Here is a 20,954-nt window from a genome sequence, read left to right on the forward strand (position 1 = left end):
CAGAGGAGAACATCAGAGCTCAAAGCCAAGCAAGCAGTCATGGCACATGCCTATAACCCCAACAGTTCAAGAGGCTGAGGAAGGAGGATTGCAAATTCAAGGCCAGCCTCAGCAACTTAGTGAGGCCTTAGGTAACTTAGCGAGACCCTGTCTTAAAATTTAAAGGCAAGGGGGTTGAGGATGTAGCTCTGTGGTAAAGCACCTCTGGGTTTAATCCGCAGGTATCACCTCCTCAAGGATGCCATTCTGAACTGGGCATGGTGGCACATGCCTATAATCCCAGTGGCTCAGGAAGCTGAGGCATGAGGATTGCAAGTTCAAAGCCAGCCTCAGCAATGTAGCCAGGCCCTAAGCCACTTAGTGAGACCCTGTTTCTAAATAAAAAATAAAAAGGGCTGGAAATGTGGCTCAGTGGCTAAGTGCCCCTGGGTTTAATCCCTAGTATCAAAAAAAAAAAAAAAAATCATTCTGACCATTCTATTAAAATATAACCTGCCCAGCACTCCCAGTGCCCAGTAGTCCACTTGAACTATGTACCATCTTCTAACATATTCTTCAATTTACATATGTACCTATGTAAATGTCTTCATGCCTATCTGAACTTTGCTAATACAAGGACCTCACTGAAAACCTCTCTCTCAATGTCCCCAGTTCATCTCCTGAAATCCTTCTCACCAAGAATACACAGAGTGCTAAGTAGACAGACACAAGGCCTTGAAGAAATGTTTGTTGAAGCAATCAACATGCAGCTAAAAGAGCAATTCTTCCATAAGATTCTTGGTCAGAATCAAATTCCTTATATTCATTATGCCCACCTCTAGTTTATACTTCACATTTAGGATTTATCTAATAAGCTTATATCTCCTCCATAATGGGAAATTTCAGAGAAAGTTTGTAGTACAGTAGGCACTCAGAATTTGTTGAACTTGAACATAAAGACGGTACAAAGACAAGTACCTGTACTTGTACCCTCCACCTTTGGTTTATCTAGGTATAGATCCTGAGCCAGGCAAAATATGCTTAAAATTGTTATTCCCTGACCATCAGGGATGGAAAATAATGAAGCAAGAAATGAAACAGGAGAAAGCACTGGCTTGAAAGTCATTTGGGCAAGGCTTTAAATCCCTGCTCACTTTGGGAAAATACTGTCCCTTCTTTAAACCTCAGTTCCTCATGTGGACACTGAAAAAGTATTCAGTGACATAACTGTAAGGGCCTGCAGAATGACCTACCACCTCAGTTTACTGGGACTTAAATTCTCTGTGTTAAAACCTAGAAAAGTCCTGGGTTAAATGGAAAAGGTCAGTCATCCAAAGTGCTTGGTACAGAGCTTGGAACACATGGAGGCTAAGAACTAATAACTGCTGACAGTTCCTCTACATCAACCACACCCATAATCCCAGTTTCTCTTTTGGCTTCATCGAAAACCTGAGAACATTTTGTCTGCCATCTTTCCTGTGACCCTAATTCCGTCCCCAGGCTCATGTTTTCAAAGAAACATGAAAAACTGCAGTGTAGCTCAGAGAGCCCCAGGTACTGACTTGATGACCTTGGGGAGGGAGGCTGTATCCAGCTGGGAAATGGACAGGTCGAAGAGGGTGGTAAAGTCACGTGGGTTCTCATCGCCCTCCTGGAGACACACTCGGAGCCGCTCTGACAGGGTGGCTGTGTCAGGTAGCATCATGTAGTCGGAGATCTGAAAGCCACAAGAGGGTTCCTTTCAGCACAGCAGGAACAAGAGTTTATTCTGTCGAGTCTCCATTGTCTGAGGTCTCAATCTGCAGTACTTACACTTTCTAGCCAAGAGACTTCACTATTCATGATCACGGACTGCTAAATCTTAAATAAGCCACTTTAAGTGGAAAGAGGAACAAAACCCTCTTGGTTAAAGCTCAAGGCTGGCTAAGTCCAACTCTCCAAATACTCAAGCAGGTACCAACACAGCTGAAGAAAAACACAACAATGCTAAGGGTCTCCTTTTAATTTCACAATGTCTCATCTTGACTACGAGGCACTCAACTCTATCTTCCTAGTCCACTTCCATACCCATACCGATGCAATACTTGCCTTTTGTCAAATCCCATCCAAAACAATTTTCCTTTATGAAATTTTAGTGCATAAAGTGACTTTATTTTCTATTTTAGTGAGAAAACAGAAGCAATCATAAAAGAAAGTCCACCAACTCCCACTACGATGTGTACCCCACACCAGCATCTGGGTCATACTGCCTGCTTTGTGTCCTGTCAAGTGCATGACTGCCAGTGATTCCAGCACAGATGGCCCTTCCTTAACACTAGATCCCAGCCCTTCTCTCTTAGCCAGGGACATTCTCCAGCACTGCGCAGAGTCCTCAATGATGACATATGCTCAATGCTGGTAATAGTAAAAGACCAGGGAAACCTAAACATCAATAGGAGATTGTTCAATACAGTACAGTACATTCAAACAATGTGAAATACAGTCTTAAAAATAAACAGAAAAAGAGAACATGGAAATATTGGACACATTGGTAATATTAAAAGGTAAGAATACCTTTTATATTACCATTGGTAATATTAAAAGAATAGTCGACATACATAGCATAAAAGAAGAGGGTGAAGAGTACACACATACTCACACACTTGCTTTTGTAAGTATAACATATCTTTGGAAGAACATGTAGGACACTACTAAGATTGTGGTCATTGGAAGGGGAACAGAGCATCCAGAGTGAAAGATAGAAGGGAGATTATTCACTATGTATGCTTTTGAATTCTGAACTATGTGAATGTATTACCTATTCAAAAAATAAATTCAAATTTAACTAAATGAATGCTGCCAACAAGGAATTTGCTCTTTATTGCCCTTTGAAATGCATTTAGCTAACAAGGCCAACTTGGTAATAGTTTAAAAATGGGTCCTCTGAAGTCATCTGCAAGGTACAGTTTCCTGTATTCTTTAGCGCCACCACTGCAGGAGACAGGCCTGAACATTACATAAATAATAAACAGACAGGCTCACTTTTTTCTGTAGCTCAAGGGTCAAAACGCTCTAATCTTCTATCTCTTTTATTAAACAACAAATGAGAGAAGAGCATAAACAAATAAAATATCCTTCCCAGCAACTTGAGGGAAAGAGCAATAACAAGGGTACCAACTGTGCCAGACACTCTAGAATGCAACTCAGAGCCCAGGCCTGGGACAGTAAGCACAAAGGTCCTGAGGCTGGTTCCCTTAATTCTCTGCATAGGGTCCTTCCACAAAATCCTAATCCAGAAAACCATTAAAACCTTAGGTATACAGAGAGAAAGAAATTTAAGAGTGCTCGTGGAACTGACTTCCTGGCAGATTTTGAGGTTAAAACTTGTTAGGTCAACTCCTCCAGCTTTTTAGTGAACTACTGTTTTACTAAGTACTACTTGATACTAAGATATTATCTGAGTTTAAAACTCATTCCAATATAACAAGGTTTGATCTAAAACCATATGAAGTTCAGGTTTTCAGAATTTCTCACTATGCAATGTTCCTGGATGCAGCATTTACCTTTCCAAAGCCTTACAATACAAAGTACAGTTGCTACCAGGTCTCGGTCTCAAATCTGGGAGATACAGGCATGGTTTGAGAGAAAGGCCTTAACACCACAATCTTCCCCTGGCTTCCTTCTGAATTAGTCTTGGGTTAGGTGTGATGGACAGTGAAGAACAGGACAGCAGGAAAGGAAAGGCTCCAAAACCAGGCTGACCTGGGGGTTAGCAATGGCTTGGCCAGGAATTGACCTAAATACAGACTCCGAAGGTTTTCCCTACTTTAGTTTCCTTAGCTAGAAACCAGGAATGATAGAAACTTAGCAGGACCAAGGTGTCACCCAGAAAAAGAGCAGATGTAACCTCTCAGCACTGCCCCCTTGACTCACTATACTCACTAGGACTGGCAGTTATCAAAGATGCTGTCCACTCTGGCCTAGGTATTGTGAGAGCTGAAAAGTGAATTCCATGCTGTATCCCAGTCATTTAACTTTGGGGCTTACAAAATTTTTCAAGAGAAATTCAAGGAAAATATTCAAATGTTTAATTTAATCCAAATAAGGGAATATCTCAGACAGGGGCTCTCTTGTTTCCTAAGGCAAACCAGCTTCTCAGAAGCCACAGCGGAGGGAAGAAGCAGTCAGTGGACAGCCATCTCTGACGAGATACCTTCTTGCCATATCTGCTACCCACAGTCAAAAAATAAGTTTCCTTTCATTCAGAGTTTAAGAAACAGAAAATTAATTTAAAAAGGCTTTGAATCAGGAGACCTGGGTTTGAGTCCTACCTCTGCATTTGCCTACAGTTTGATCACATTGCAAACACGCAGAATTTTAGTTTTCTCATCTATAAAATGGGAATGAGACTATCTACCTCCCAGGATTGTTGTGAGAATTAAACACAATGACCTATGTGCACGTATATGACAGAGTCACATCCCCAGCCTGTTTTTTAATTTTGAGACAGGTTCTTGGTAAGTTGCTCAGGGCTTCACTAAGTTGCTGAGGCTGACTTTGAACTTGCAATCCTCCTGCCTCAGCATCCCAAGCCACTGGGATTACAGGCACACACCGCTATACCCAGCTCATTTATAAGTTTCTAATGATTCACAACGTCCTACCTCTGGGTCTTCAGCATCAATCTGGTTTAGATGGATGTCTCCTGTTGTGAGCCACTGGAAAACAACATCCTGAATTTAAAAAAATAAATACAGTATTAGATACCTGGTAATTTAGAAAAGCTAAAGGTTAGGCTGGGGAGATAGCTCAGCTGGTAGAGTGCTTGCCTCGCAAGCACAAGGCCCTGAGTTCGATCCCCAGAACCGCAAAAAAAAAAAAAAAAAAAAGAAAAGCTAAAGGTCAAGACTAGAGATTAAGTCAATCAAGAAAAATAATAAAGGGAAAAAGACTAAACCAATGATTCAGAAAAAGAATAGCCAGACTTCTATTGGTGAAATCACATGAAAACTTAAAAGGTTTTCTTCCCCTAATGCAACCTTTATTATCAGAAATTCATCATTTATCTTAGGATACTCTAATACCTAACTATAAGTCAAAATTTATTAAAACTTGTTCACAATCCTGGAAAAAAAACTTTTAATATGATGACAGTCTGATCTTAAAAATATAGCTACTAAAAAGCAGAATATCTAAGCAAGGTACTATGCCAACATGTAATCCTAGCCAGTCAGGAAGCTGAGGCAAGAGAAGCATAAGTTCAAGGTTGACCTAGGCAACTTAAAACAATAAAGGGCTGGGGATGTTGCTCAGTGATAGAGCACCCCTGGGTTCAATCCCCAGTACTGCAGGGAAATAAAAAAGATCATCTAGCTCTCCCAGATTATACCCAGAGGTACTGGAACTTCATGAGGATTCCATAGAAATAAGACCGTAATCAATCTCCCAATACAACCCTTGTAAGGCGGAAGGAGTTAATTTCACTAATGGGTGCGACTTCCTGTGGCAAGTAAGTCAATAGAATCCCACAATGTACAGATCTGTGAAGACATCTGCTTCCCACTCTGCTGTTCTCTCAAGACATGTGTTCTTTACATTATTCTAATAGAACAACTGCAATGTCTCGACTTTGCTCCCTCATCAGTCAGTGACCAGTCCTGTACATAACGTCCATAACGCCCCTCTTCTCCACTCACCCTTCACTCCTTGATTCAGTCTTCACCTTCTTGCCTGGATGACTCCACCAGTTTCCTAACTGGCTCTAGCTGCCTGCTCCTTTCTCATTCCACACAGACGACAGAGGGATTTGGCAAGGCCCAAGGCTGTGGCAAACCCTAGAGTGGTCGCCATGGCTTTTAGCATAAAGTAAGTTCAAGTTCTGCGGCTTTACACTTGAGGCCCTTATTCAGTTTGCTCCTCTAAGGATAGGCTCCCATCCCTAGTTGGCATGCTTAGAAACATTTTTTCTGGACTATTCCATATGTCATTCTCTTTCTCTATGTGCTATAAACTTTCTATAAGCAAGGGACTATGCCTGATTCAACTCTGTATTCTTAGTGCTGCCATATAATAGATTCTGAATACATGGTTTTAAATGAGTAAAGGTGTTTACAAACATTAATACATTAATTTGATGAAAGAGAAAAGCTTACCATGATTTTGCTGTTTTCTTCTTTATCCAAATACTGGTCACTGAACATGTGACACGAGCCAAGCACTGCCAGCTTCCCACCTTGGTTCTACTGATGACAAAGCACTGTCAGACACTAGGATCCTCAAACACACTGCATGTATCCCAGTCCCCAAATATTTACCACCAAAATCATGTCAGCAACTGTCTTACATACTAAAAAGTGCCAATTCACATTAGGATTTTAACAGTCTAGTGATATCCACTATGATAACAACTACAACTTACTCTGCCTCTCATTTTAGACATTTCTATATTCTCCTACTCCATTTTAACAAAAGTAATATAAATTGGTTCACCAGCCTTTTCCCATTGTTAGTTATCATATAAATGAAGATCATTATTTTTTTTCAATGCCACAGATAGAATTCAGGGTCTTGCACATGCTAGGTAAGCACTCCACCACTAAGTTATTCTCCCAGACCAATAATAATTTTTTTTTTTTTTTTTTTTTTTTTGTGGTGCTGGGGATTGAACCCAGGGCCTTGTGCTTGCAAGGCAAGTACTTTACCAACTGAGCTATATCCCCAGTCCAATAATAATTTTAAAGGGAAAAAAAAGAGGTAAACCCAAAGATATTCTATCAGAGCTATAAAGACATTTATGAGGACAAAAAAACAAAACAAAAAAAAAATCCAGTGTTTAAGATTCAAACAAAAACTAAACTATTCGTAAGAAAAATTCACAAAAGAAATATCAACTGGTTCATAAGGAAAAATTTCAGTATTAGTCAAAGTATTTTTGCCTATCAGATTAATAAATATAAAAAAGACTATAAACAGTGTTGATCAGGTGCAGTGAGATGAGTTCTTTTACACATTGTTGCTGAAACTGTCACACACTGTTGCTACAATTGTCAAAATATGCAACAAAACAGACCGAAATACACAAAAAGTCTACACGCAATGTTATAGCCATAATCACAAATAATTAGAAATAAATCCAAATGAAACACTAAGAGTAATGGAGCCAGGAATGGTGGCACACACCTATAATCCCAATCACTTGGGAGGCTGAGGCAGGAGGATCACAAGTTTGAGGACGACCTTGGCAACTTAACAAGACCTTATCTGAAATTTTAAAAAATTGTTTTAAAAGGCTGGATATGTAGCTCAGTGGTAGAGTGCTTGACTAGTAAGCAAGAGGCACTGGAATCTCCAATATCATCAAAAATAAGTGAAAAACAAAACAAAAAAAGGAATCAAATAATCATGGTTGTAGTAAGAAACCACCAGAGGTCTTTTAAAATAGTATCTCATTTACGGTTTACTGACAGTTTATGTAAACTGTTCCCACATCTCAAAAATAATGCTTTAGTTTTAAAATAATATTTCCAGACATTTCGAAGAGAAAACTACCATAAGAGTCCCATGAATTTTGTTTAAATCTTTCACAGCATAGATATTAATTTACTTCAGAAAAAAAATGAGGCCCTTAACTAAGGAGAGAAAGATAACAGCTAGGTCTCACAAAGAAAAACAGGAATGTGAAGAACAAGGGATATTTAAGTCCCCAGAAAAAATGGGAAGCTGGTGAATTCCATGTCTTGATGGACAGATGAAGGTAAATTCAACAAGACATGAATTAAAAGGCAGTGGGAAAATGGCATCATAACACAGAGCCCTCTGGACCACTGTTGCCACACTCCTTGGGGGTCTCCAAAAGAGAACTGGACAACTAATCTTCTGATAAGTTCTCCTGGGATAAACCAAAACAAGAACAGCATGATTCTGGGCAATTCTGTACAGCTAACTCCCCTTTTCCTGAATGGATGCTCTGTACTCTGTGAGCTCACAGAATCACAGGATAAAAATGGTTTAGAGTTATAAAGCAGGTACCTTCATGCTCTTGGGGAAAAACTGTGGACTTAGAACAGTAAGGGATAGGTTTAGGACTTGACAACATTGATTATAAGATGACCCACTGCTTCCCATGAAGAAAACGTGGATACCTAAAATACTACTTCACAGGACTGACAGGAAGATCAGTGAGAAAAATGTCAAACTCTCATATACAAACTGGTAAAGTAGTTTTCATAATTTCAATAATAAAAATAACATGCACACCATATTTAACAAAGGCTGTACCTTTGAGTGGTAGAAAGCCAGAATGGGTCTGTTAAGTGGGAAGCAGACAGAGCCTGTGGACAGAACAGCCACTGCTGGTTTCATGACACTCAAAGTGGCACCAAAAGGATAGACAAAGGTGAGAGCCCTGGAAGAAATTAGAGAAACATGCAAGTGTTTATGAAATGAATTTTTAAAATCCAAAAGTAAACTTAAGTGTTTCTTGGGCAAAAGTCTGATGCACCATTAAATACAAATTTTTTTCTAAGTTTTGGTTTGTTAACTCAAAAACTGGGACAACTCTAGTTACCAGATAAGGAGTGTCTTAGCAAATATGAATGTGAACTAACAGTAAAGTGCAAATGATTGTAACCAGAAAAAGTAAAGTAGCCTCAATGGAGGGGGAGGCCAAGAGGGGCCTCATCAAGGAATGATCTAGGGTTACATACATATGAGCCTGCTCTGCATAATAATGTCTTAAAAGTATGTATTTTCCTCTTAGATTTGGCTGCTGCAATCTCTAAGAATTAATGTCACATCATGGGAGGGCATGTCATCAGGTAAATGCTTAGGGGCATTTATGAACAGGGGCATATATGTACCTCACATTAGACACTGCTACAAAGACTTGCCTTGGAGTCCTTTCTCACTCTCCACCTCTCTAACACAGACTTAAGAGCATTTAGCTGGGTACAGATGCACATGCCTGTAATTCCAGCAACTTGGAAGGCTGAGGCAGGAGGATCACAAGTTCAAGCCCAGCCTTAGCAACTTACACTCTGTCTCAAAATAAAAAATATAAAGGGCTGGGAAAGCAGCTCAGTGGTAAAGTGCCCTGGGTTCAATCCCCATGTGACCTGGGGCAAAGTATCTCTGGAGACTGTGGGGTACAGATCCTGGGGTGAGGGTAACCCATGTAGGAGGGACTAGGGTTTTACTGAAAATGGAAGCTCTACAAAGGTAGCTGTTTGAAGGAAGTGCTCTTAGAATGGAGAGAAATAGAAGTCTTAAGTTCAGAGCATAAATTAAAGATCTGGGAGTAGGAGAAGTCATGGAAAAAGCACCCATAAGGAATAACCAATAAAGATTTTCATTTTCCTCTTTTTTTGGACCATGAGAAACCTTTTCCTAGTTTAACTTTAAAATTATTTCCTGCCAAGGTTTGTTTTCCCATCCCTTCAGTAATGTCTTTTCTACCCTTTTGACTTTTGTGGTCACACCATGGGAAAGAAGCCAATACCTGCCCACAATCTCCATTCTCCCCCATCTGCCCCTAGTGCAGCAGTATCCCAGTAAGTAGGGACTACAGTCATGAGTTCTAGGCCAGGAGCAGAAGGAAATCATTAGTTGACCGTGGGGGAAGAACAGATAAGTGAAAATAGCCACATGGATGTCAACATGAATCTACCCCCCAATTCCCTGACATTTCCCCCAAATGACCTCAGGGGAGATGAGCTAATTTTGTTTTCTATGAATTTTGTTACTGCCTTTTGATGATTTTTTTAAAAATGTTTTTCTGGGAAGGGAAAAAATAACAAAATGAATCAAACAGCATTACTCTATGTAAATTTATGATTACACAAATGGTATGCCTTTACGCCATGTACAAACAGAAACAACATGTATCCCATTTGTTTACAATAAAATAATAAAAAAAAAAGTTTTTCTTTTCTCATTCCTTTATAAGACCTCTGTGTACTGCAAATATTTTTCTCAGTTACTATACTGAGAAAAATATAATTTGAGGTATATTACCCCATAAAAGTTGAACTTTACATAAAAAGTTAGAGTATGTTACAAAGTTCTAGCAATTAAAATAATATGATACTAGTGAATAAAAAACAAATAATATGGATTAGAATCAAACTCCAAATACATATACAAGGTGAGAGTTATTATATAATAAGAGTGACATTTTAAACTACTAGAGATGGATGGCATAATTTCAGCTATTTGGAGAAACATTTCCATTTTCATACCATACCCTAAAATATATTCTCAGATGAATTAAAAATTTATTTAAGAATAACCATAAAAGAACAAAAAGAAAATATAGGTGAATATTTTATTATCTTAGAATAGGAAAGACATACTCGCATGTACTAATAATCAAAGAAATGCAAACTAAAAAACAAAAAGAGACACTATTTTTACTAGAATACTACATTTTGGCAAGAGAGGAAAAGGGGGCATGTTCATAGGAACTGTAAGTGTGACAAGCTGCTGGAAGGGCGACTGGGCAATGTATCACATTTGACAATACGTCAACAAGAACACTTTTGACTCAGAAATTCCAATGCTACCTTACTAAAATTAGCATAAGAACACAAAAACTATACCAAGATGTTCACTTGTGCTTTTTATTTGTAACATATAAAATCTTGTTTTTAACCACACGGAACAGAGGTCAACTGCTGCCTTCTCCCTTTAATGTGTGCTCCTTGCTTTATCTCAAAAGCTCCTCACTCTCAAGATGGTTGGCATCCTCCTTTGGATGTGTATTTCTTACTTTACCCCAAAGACAGCTCTCTCTCGAGATAGCCTACTTTCTTTCCTGAAATGTGCATCTGCTTTCCTAAATAAATCTACGTCTCAGAAACAAACAGAAAGGAAGTACAGGTTCTGGAGCAAACTGCCTAGGTTTAAATCTAAGTTCTGACAGTCAGGTAAATTTGGGCAATTACCTCTTTGCATCTCATCTCCAACCTTCTATGGTTGTTGTGAGGATTAAATGAAGTAATATACATCTATTAAAAAGTAAATGCTCAAATAAATGTTAGGTGGTATTATTAAGGTGAAATATTAGCCAGGCACAGTGGTGGAGGCCTGTAACCACAGCAACTTGGGAGGCTGAGGCAGGAGGATTTCAAGTTTGAGACCAGCCTCAGCAACTTAGTGAGATTCTGTCTCAAAATAAAAAATAAAAAGGGATAGGGATGGAACTCAGTGGTACAGTACCCATGGGTTCAATCCCAGTACTACAAAAATAAAGAAAAATAATACAGACTTACTTAAATGTCTAACAATAGGGGATTGGTTAGATAAAGAAGATATATCCAATTAGACATATCCAATTTAGTTTTGTCATTAAAAGATAAAGCAATTATCTATGTTTTTATATATGAAAAAGAACTAGAAATCTAAATTCCATACTGTTAAGATTGATTATCTTTGAAAGGCTGAGGCTGGAGGATGACAAGTTTGAGGGTAGCTGCAGCAACTTATCATGGCCCTAAGCCACTTAAGTGAGACCCTGTCTCAAAATAAATAATTCTAAAAAGAGCTGAGGACTTAGCTCAGTGGTACAGTGCCTCTGGGTTCAATCCCCAGTACCTTCCTGCGATCAAAAAACAAGAGAGGCTGGGGATATAGCTCAGTTGGTAGAGTGCTTGCCCCACATGCATAAGGTCCTGGGTTCAATCCCCAGCACCACAAAAACAAAAACAAAATCACAAGAGAGAAAGAGAGAGTGAGAGAGGGCAGACAGGCAGACAGACACTGATTATTTTCAGGAGAGGGGCATGGATTTACAATGCAGAACTTCTACTTTCTACCTCTCTTTTTTGGTAGTGAGTATTGAACCCAGGGGTACTGAGTCACATCCCCAGTCCTTTTATTTTTTGAGATAAGGTCTTGCTAAGTTGCTGATGCTGGCCTTGAATTTGCAATCCTCCTGCTTCAGCCTCCTGAGGTACAGAGATTACAGAGATTACAGAGGTGTGCCACTGCCTGGCTACTTTCTTTCTTTTGAACTGTTCAAACTGTTTTTATTTGTTATTGATGAGAATTACTTTTTAAATTAGAAAACTCTTCACCTTCAAAAGGAAAATCCTTTGAAATAAATCCAGCCTCCCCAAGTGGCCTGAGAAACACACTTACTGGGCATTGTTCCCACTGCTCTCCTCATCAATGATTCCAGGCACCGTTTTTCCTGCTGCTCGGCTAATTTCCCTTGAAGAAAAAAAATAAAACCTAGTCAATAAAAAAAATGGAGAATCTCACATTGCATTTATTAATAATAAATGTGAACTAGATGCAAGAGTTTTGTAGACTTTGTGACACATTTTTTTGAGCCAATAAAATTCTTTTTTTCTTTACAGATAAAATACATGGATTTATTAATAGTAAAATACAGCATCCAGAATAAAAAAATCTTTACAGCTCAAAGTAAGGAGAAATTAATTTTAAAATGTCCTAAAAATTCAGATATTGCATGAAGAAGTAGTAAGACTGGGTTAAAATAATACAAAGCTCATTCTCCAAACATAATGAAATTAGTAAGAAATCAGAAATTAATAAGAGGTATCCACAAACATATAGAAATTAAATAACACATTGTGAAGTAACAATGGATTAAAGAAGAAATCACAAGGGAAATTAGAAAATAATTTGAAATGAATGAAAATGAAAATATGAAAGAATTCAGGTTATTCAGAACATATTCTTTAATTAAACAGAATTAAATTAAAAATCAACACCAGAAAGATATCAGGAATATTTTCAAATATTTGGAAACTAATGTACTCGTGGAGACAGCATATTGTTGGGTCTTGTTTTTAAATTCAATCTGCCAGTCTATGTCTTTTGATTGATAAGTCGAGGCCATTTACATATAATGTTATTGAGAAATCATTTTTATTCCCTGTCATTTTTATTTATTTCTGGTTTTTAATTTGAATTAGTTTCTCCTTTGATTGACTATTCTTTTAGTGTAGCTCCTCTCTTTGCTGGCTTTCACTTTTATTTTTCATTCCTTCTTTATGAAATATTTTATTGAGTATGTTTTATAGTGTAGGCTTTCCAGTTGTGAATTCTTTTAACCTGAATAATCTGAATTCTTTTAACTTTTGTTTATCATGGAAGGTTTGCATTTCATCATCAATTCTGAAGCTTAATTTTGCTAGGTATAGTATTCTTGGCTGGCATCCATTTTCTTTCAGAGCTTAATATATATTATTCTAAGACCTCTTAGCTTTGAGGTCCTACATGGAGAAATCAGCTGATATCTGAATTGGCTTCCCTCTAAATGTGATCTGACATTTTTCTCTGGCAGCCTTTAAAATTCTATCCTTATTCTATATGTCAGGCATTTTTAGAGTAATGTGCCTTGGTGTGGGTCTTGTAATTTTGTATATTTGAGGTTCTATAAGTCTCCTATATTTGATTTTCCATTTCATTCTTTATGTTTGGAAAATTTTCTGTATTATTTCATTGAAAACATTGTGCATTCCTTTGGTTTGTATCTCCAACCTTCATCTATCCTGATAAATCTTAAATTTGGTCTTTTCAGGTTATCCCATATTTCTTGGAAGTTCTGTTCATGGTCTCTTTTAACATCTTTTCTCCACAATCACCTTTGTTTGCAAGATTATATATTTTGTCTTCATTGCCTGAAACTGTCTTCCAAGTGATCTAATCTGTTGGTGATGCTTTCCATTGAGTTTTTAATTTGTTATATTGATTCCTTCATTTTGATGATTTGATTTCTTTTCAGAATCTCTCCTTACTGAAGTGATCTTTTACTTCCCATATTTTCTCTCTGATTTCACTTCTTACATTGTCCTTCACCTCGCAGATTACTTTAACTATGTACATTGTAAACTCCTCTGGCATGTCTTCCATGGTGGTGTCGATGGATTCTGTTATTGGAGTATCTTGGTTTGTTTGGGGCAATTTGTTCCCTTGCTTTTTCATGTTGTTTTTGTGCCTAACCATCTAACAGTGTGGATCTGAGGCAGTGGAGTTTCTACCCTGAGGACTTAGAGTGTCCCTGAAGGTTTCCAGTACCTCACAGTTTATGGGGAGACAAATAACAACAACAATCAATGCAAGCAATATACAGCATGAAACCATAGTTCCTACTATGACATCTGCAATGTTAATTTTCACAATCAACAAAAATTATATGATGAGTTATTTTCTACAATAAAGACAGTAAGTTTGTAAAAAGGATTTACCGTTTCAAATGATGAACAGGGAGAGAACAGAAGTCATATAGGATGTGATGATTATGAGGGAGGAGAGAAGATAAAAGTAAAAGATTAAAGGAAGAGTGAAAGAGAACAATAGGGTATTAGTAAAAGAAAAGAAAAAAGACTTGAGGGAAACAGGTGAGAGAAAAATAAATACGCAAAAAAAAAAAAATTGGGTTGGGGGGGGTACCAGGAATTGAACTCAGTGGCATTCAACCACCAAGCCACATCCCCAGCTCTATTTTGTATTTTATTTAGAGAAGGGTCTCACTGAGTTGCTCAGCACCTTGTTGTTGCTGAGGCAGGTTTTGAACTCCAGATTCTCCTGCCTCAGTCTCCCAAGTCGCTGGGATCACAGGCGGGTGCCAACGCGCCTGGCTAAATATTTTTAAAAATAAAAATAAAAGAATACAAAACAAAACTGAAATATACCAATCAAACATCCTAATCCTCAAAAACCTTATCCATGAAAAATAACTGGCTTCAAAAATGCTAGAAATGAGGAAAAAAAAATATGAATATGTATCAATGTCCATGGACCATGAAGGTCATGATTAATCAGATAGAGAAAAAAAAAAAAAAAAAAAAACCTTAATGAAAAGTTAAATTGTTTCCTTTAGAGTTCAAAAGATTCTCAGCTTCTCTTTTCAGCAGTGTCAGGTGGGGTCATCTGGAGTGTGATGCTCCACCTTCTGGGTGGACTGCTGGAGTAAGAGAGGTAATCCAGTAAGCAGAAGTCCTAGAGGCCAGGTTTAAGGTATGCTCCACGTTCTTTGTGGAATGCAAATTGGTTTGGAGATTTTAAATCAGCGCACCTGCAGGGACTAGCAGTTGCCAGTCCACACTGGAAGTCTGCACACCAGGGATCCCCCTAAGTTCCACTCATTTGGTAGAGAAGCCAAGTCTTATTCCACTATGTCACCTTGCTGAGAAGCTGCCTCTCTGCCTTCTTGGTTTCATGCATGGAGCAGGCAGGAAAGTGACCTTCTCTTTCTGCCATCTTGAAACTTCTCTTATGACACATTTTTTTAAAAATTAAAGTATACCCATACACCCACATGTCTTTCAGGAAGCTTACAAAAGTTAACAATATATTAGGATCAGTTCTTTTTCTTGAGTCCTGAGGAAAGAGTGCATATCTTAGACCCACACTCTAGACTATCCTCAGGGTCAGTAGAATGCCTGGCCTACAACATGTTCAAGTGTGCAATGAATAATTCTGAATGCGAGAAAAAGCTCCTGGGGGCATTGGATGTTGCCCCTCATGCATTCATTTCCTACTTCCCAAAAGCCCCTAATCTATTTTAGACAGCTAAGAGAAAGCTAACCCAGCCTCCAGGAGATAGCCTTGCTACACCATCAGGCTTGTCCAGGATGGGCATGAGGCCAAGCCAGATCAAACAGATTCTCATGATTATTCTTAGTGGGAATGCTGGGACCAAGTCCTGCTCTCTTGCCCTGGACAGCATGCAGATATGAACGTAGAAACTTAAAAAATAAATAAATAAATAAAATTCAGTCCACACATACAGAACTGTAAAGCCAAAAGAACTGGACAGAAATGAAACTAGAGCCCTGATGACATGAATCTTTCAGTCAATCCATATCCAAACCTGCCCTATTTCTGGGCTTTTTCAACTACACGAGTCAATAATCAAGTTTAATCCTATTTGGACATGGTTTTCTGTTACTTGCAACTGAAAGTATTCTAACTGACAAAAGGTGAATGTGAAGAAAGGTTGCAAAGGATGGAGGAAGATGGCCAGGCACAGTGGCACACACCTGTAACCCCAGTGGCTCTCGAGGCTGGGCAGGGGGATTGAGAGTTCAAAGCCAGTCTCTGCAACAGCAAGGGGCTAAGCAACACAGTGAGACCCTGTCTCTAAATAAAATACAAAACAGGGTTGGGGATGTGGCTCAGTGGTAGAGTGCCCCTGAGTTCAATCCCTGGTACCAAAAAAAAAAAAAAAAAAAAAAAAAAGGAGGAATATAATTTGATGAATAAGAAGTAATAAAATAAAATAAATTAGAATAAAGTAAAAAGAGAGTCAGGGCAATGAAAACATGTAAGAAGAGATAAGAGTCATCTGTAAAGACCTCTCTGCTTCTCAACATGCTTACCTGTTCAATACTCCATTGGAAACCAGAGCTTCCTTAGGATGGAAATACTTGTAATATACATTTCTAACCACAGCATCTTGTAGGGAAGAGAGAGAGATGCATTTTAGATTAGAAATAAGTTTGATGTTAAAGTCTTTTACAACTTTTGATCTGAAAGGAACCCTGGAACTCTGTTGCAATCCATTGAATTTTATTAGTGGAAGAAGCCTAGGTGCAGAGAGCTCAGACTACTGTGAGCTCAGACTGCTGAACCATATTACCTCAGCCAGATCTTTTTCCATTGTACCAGTGGGCCGGGAACCCACTATTTATTGTTCCACTAGGAACAATAAATAGGAAATCACTGCTTCTATTAGAATTAAAAGAATACTACTAATAATTACCATTATTAACCATGATTCCATATTCTTCTAGTAGAAAATTAATATTGGTGTCAAATCTGGATTCTCCACCTTCTCCTAGCATCACAAGGATATCCCCACCACTGTCAAGGTACTTCTTCAGAACTTCAAACTACACAAAGAAAAAAAAATCAATCTATGAATATACATACTCAAAAGACTTCTGACCAAAACATTATACTATGAATAAAACTTTACTAAAAAGTAAAAACTTCGAATCTATAAAACGTTTAAATATAAATGTACATGAGATAATATAAAATATACTCTCTACATAGGATTTCCAGGCTTATCTTTGAACATAATGCCTCAAAATACTCAAACTGAATTGCCATTTTCAAAATTGACTATCTGGACAGCATAGCAAAAGTGTAAAACTATTAGCTAAAGGAAACTCGCAGATCTCCATCTAGTGCATCCCTGGTCTCCAACTACCAGATACAAGTTACACCTACTCTTCCAACAACCAAAAATGTCCCTAGACACTGCCAAATGTCCTGTCAGAAGGAGAGAAGGAAGAAGAACTACCTCAGCTGAGAAACATAAATCTAGATATACCTTCCTTTCACTGCCTGCCAAGAATATCAGGCTGAAGGCATTCCATACCTCATCAGGGAAGAGTTCTGACCAAACCACAGTGAGAAATTTAAGTTGTTGGCTTATCTCCTGGGAAGCACTCTCTAACTCTCACAAAGCTGAGGAGGGGAAAAAAATCTGGAGTTGATCTTGCTGATCTATTCTGGGGAAAGCTGGCAAGGGGAGGATGTCTAGACAAATAGTTTTGTTTTGTTTTAATACTGTTAAACCCAGGGATGTTTTACCACTGAGCTACATCCCCAGCCCTTTATATTTTTTAAATTAATTTATTTATTTTTTGGTACTGGGGATTGAACCTAGGGGTGCTTAACCACAAAGTCACATTTCCAGCCCTTTTTATTTTTTATTTTGAGACAGTCAAGCTAAGTTGCTGAGGCTGGCCTTGAACTCGGTCTCCCAAGTTGCTGGGATTACAGATGTGCACCATCATGCCCAGCTTTCTTTTTTTTTTTTTTTTTTTGTTTTTTTTTGAGAAAGGGTCTTACTAAGTTGCTGAAGGCCTTGAACTTGCAACCCTCCTGTTTTAGCCTCTGAGTTGCTCGGATTATAGGCATGTACCACCCTGCCTGGTACAGATCAGTAGCTTAATTTTCTTCACTAAGTATTCCACCAGAAAAGAAGCTGGGCACTGTGGCTCTTGCCTGTAATCCTAGCTATTTCAGAGGCTGAGGCAGGAGATCCCAAGTTCAAGGCCAAGTTCAGCAACTTATCAATATTCTATCTCAAAAACCAAAAAGGAGTACAAACAGAGAAACAAGATGTACCCCAGTTGTTTACAATAAAAAAAATTAAAAAAAAAAAAAGGGGTGAGAATGTAATGCAGTAGTACAGCAACCCTGGGTTCAATCCCCAACATCACAAAAGAAAACAAATATGAACATGCACTCTAATATGTGTATATCTGTATACATATTTTTGTTTTCTATATTCTCAGAACATAGTTTTGGGATGGGAAACACTACTGAGACTTGGAACCTACTATGACTGTGGTTCTGGGATTTGTCAATGGTATCTAAATGCAGTGGAAACAGAGGTGGTATTGGTATCTTTTGTATCCTACCAGCTGTCTGGCATTTTGAGAAAAAGAGATATATGAAAGGACTTGTTATGTAAATAAGGAGTTTCACATTACAATGTGGAAGCAATGTGGGATATTTGTATGATTCAGGCCTGTGACTCTCAGCGGAGGCATTAAACCATTTAGCATGTATTGTGAATTGATCTAACATTAATATTTAAGGACATTTTAGCAGATGGTGGGAAGGTATGCTAAGGCCCTGCAATGCTCAGACCAATTCCCGTAGTAAAGAATTAACCCACAACGTTTGTCTTCTCAATAGTCACGTGCATTTAAAAAAAGGGAAAAAACCCACCAACAACATAAACTGATCTAGAATCTAACTCCAATTTATATATATAAACAAAAAATATTTTTGCATGATTTAATACAAACCAAATTCTCAGGTATGCAACTACCATGTAAATTGAGAAAATTATACTTTATTTTTTTCAGCAATTTACCAAGAGTGCGTCAGTATTTTGGCAAATTGCATCACCAGTGCAATGTGGCTCATGATCTGAAATACCAACACACCTGCATCAGCTTGCTTTTTTGTACTTGTCTTACTCGTAGTATTCCATGTATTTGTTTAGCCTTTATTTAAAATGTCAAATATAACGATGTGTTCTAGGGTACATATGCCTAAACACAAACTGAAATATGCATATTCTTCTAGTGTGTCCATGCTTAAACATTTTCAATGTGAAGAATGTATATTCTTTTATAAATCATCTTCTTTTAATTTCTTTTTATTATAGGTAATCTACTATATTGACTTGTTTTCAATGGCGGTGGGTTATATTATCCATGCATTTCAATTCAGGAAAATAAAGGTGGTATTTATAATCAGGATACAATGGTGGATGCTGTTCTGACAGGTTGGAAAATACTCGTCTGTCATGTGGTCATCTGGTGGTAGCTTAATAATGTCACCAAGTGAGGTGGGGTAGTTGAGGTGGGAAATGCAGTAAGACTCTTCAGCCTAGTTTCTAGTCTGCTATTAGCATCTAATACCAGACATAGGACAGTATCAAGGAAGTATCACCCCTTCACCCCTTTATTAGTCTTAGGAGGCCAGCAATGACCAGGAAAGAATTGATCTTTTTCCTTGAGGAAGACCCCTGCTACCATTGGAATCAGCCCTTGGAAGAATAAAAACAGAAAATGTTTGTATTCAGAAAGAAGCCAAAGGTTCTTCTCTTCCTTTCCTTCCCTCCTCACTCCAACTCCAAAGATCTGGTGAGAGGACATTTTATTAGGCTAAAGTTCCAAAGAACCAAGTCTGCCTCTCAAGGATGCATGTCTTTCGGAAGCCTGAAGTAAGTCTTGGCCTGGTGCCTGTTCTCACTTGGAAAAAGGCCTACTCATCGGGCTCTGACCTTCTCTCTGGACACCCTTACCTTCCTGAGGCTGCCTCCTTTGTGGCAAAGATCTAAACATTTCTCTGGCTTTCCTAGCTACAGAAGGGAGGTGGCCCCGCAAGTAATAAAGTACTCCTCCTCTATAGGCTGTTGCCCTCGGTGATACATTTCCCTCAAGGTCTCAGTGGGTAGAGGCACTGGTCACCTCTAATCTCAACAATAATTCCTATTCCTGCTCTCGATTAACCTGAGTTACATCTCCAAGCCCGTCCCAGGTAGGAAGGACATCTTGCAATAAGTTAAGAAAATAAAAACACCAGAAATGTACCCTTGTGACTCTCCTCCCACTGGCTCCACCTAGAGTAAGAGCAGGAGACCCGGCCTGCCTCCACAGCCTGCCTCCACATCATCTCTTAAAACTAAAACTCTATACCTATTAACAATTCCCCATCTCTTCCAGGCCTGCAAACACCACTAATTTTTGTCTCTATGAATTCAATTACTCATATAAGTGAAATCATATAGTATTTGTCTTTTTTTTTTTTTTGGTACTGGGGATTGAACCCAGGGGTGCTTTATTACTGAGTTATATCCCCAGTTCTTTTAATTTTTTTATTTTGAGAAAGGGTCTCAAGAAGTGGCTCAGGCTGCACTGAATTGCTGAGGCTGGCCTCATACTTTCAATCCTCCTGCCTCAGTCTCCTTAGTCTTTGGGATATTAGGTGAGTGCCACAGCACTTGACCAGTATTTGTCCTTCTCTGACTGCCTTAGTTCACTTGGCATAATGGCCTTAAGGTTCATCATGTTGTAGTATTTATCAGAATTTCTCCCCCCACCTTTTATTTGGTACTGGGGATCAAAGCCAAGGACTTGCTCATACATGATACCACAGAGCTACACTCTAATCCCTCTCTATTTCTAAGGCTGAATAGTATTTCCAGCAGGTAAATACCACATTTTGCTTATCTATTCATCTGTAAACAGACACTAGGGCTATTTCCATCATTTAGCTATGGTAAAAAGTACTGCTAAGTACAAAATTACTTTTTGAGCTTTTGCTTTCAAGTTTTTTGGACGCATATCCAGAAATGAGATTGTGGAACTCAATTTTATCAATTTTGAACTGCCATACTGTTTTTCATTAATGGTTTCACCATTTTATATTGCTGCCAACAATGTAGAAGGGTTCTAATTTTTTCACATCCTCACCAACACTGACAATTTTCA

The 20,954-nt window shown here is 38.4% G+C and overlaps 1 protein-coding gene across 3 annotated transcripts in view; it reads right to left on the minus strand.

Annotated features, from left to right (window-relative positions):
• The window catches only part of Ift52 (intraflagellar transport 52), a 37,488-nt gene that overhangs the window by 12,205 nt on the left and 4,329 nt on the right, over positions 1-20,954 (minus strand). For 2 of the 3 annotated variants that reach the window (XR_007107117.1, XM_047540548.1), the window contains exons 4-10: positions 16,691-16,820; positions 16,308-16,383; positions 12,094-12,165; positions 8,236-8,362; positions 6,111-6,197; positions 4,623-4,691; positions 1,542-1,696 (exon numbers count right to left, since the gene is read on the minus strand). Coding sequence is in view for 2 of the 3 variants with exons in the window: in XM_047540548.1 (XP_047396504.1) it covers positions 1,542-1,696; positions 4,623-4,691; positions 6,111-6,197; positions 8,236-8,362; positions 12,094-12,165; positions 16,308-16,383; positions 16,691-16,820 (716 nt within the window). In the remaining variant the exon portion in view is untranslated. The remainder of the gene's footprint in view (positions 1-1,541; positions 1,697-4,622; positions 4,692-6,110; positions 6,198-8,235; positions 8,363-12,093; positions 12,166-16,307; positions 16,384-16,690; positions 16,821-20,954) is intronic. The other variant, XM_047540549.1, reaches the window with a different exon arrangement.

The sequence above is a fragment of the Sciurus carolinensis genome, chromosome 2 (genome assembly GCF_902686445.1).
Source record: "Sciurus carolinensis chromosome 2, mSciCar1.2, whole genome shotgun sequence".
NCBI classification, from domain to species: domain Eukaryota; kingdom Metazoa; phylum Chordata; class Mammalia; order Rodentia; family Sciuridae; genus Sciurus; species Sciurus carolinensis.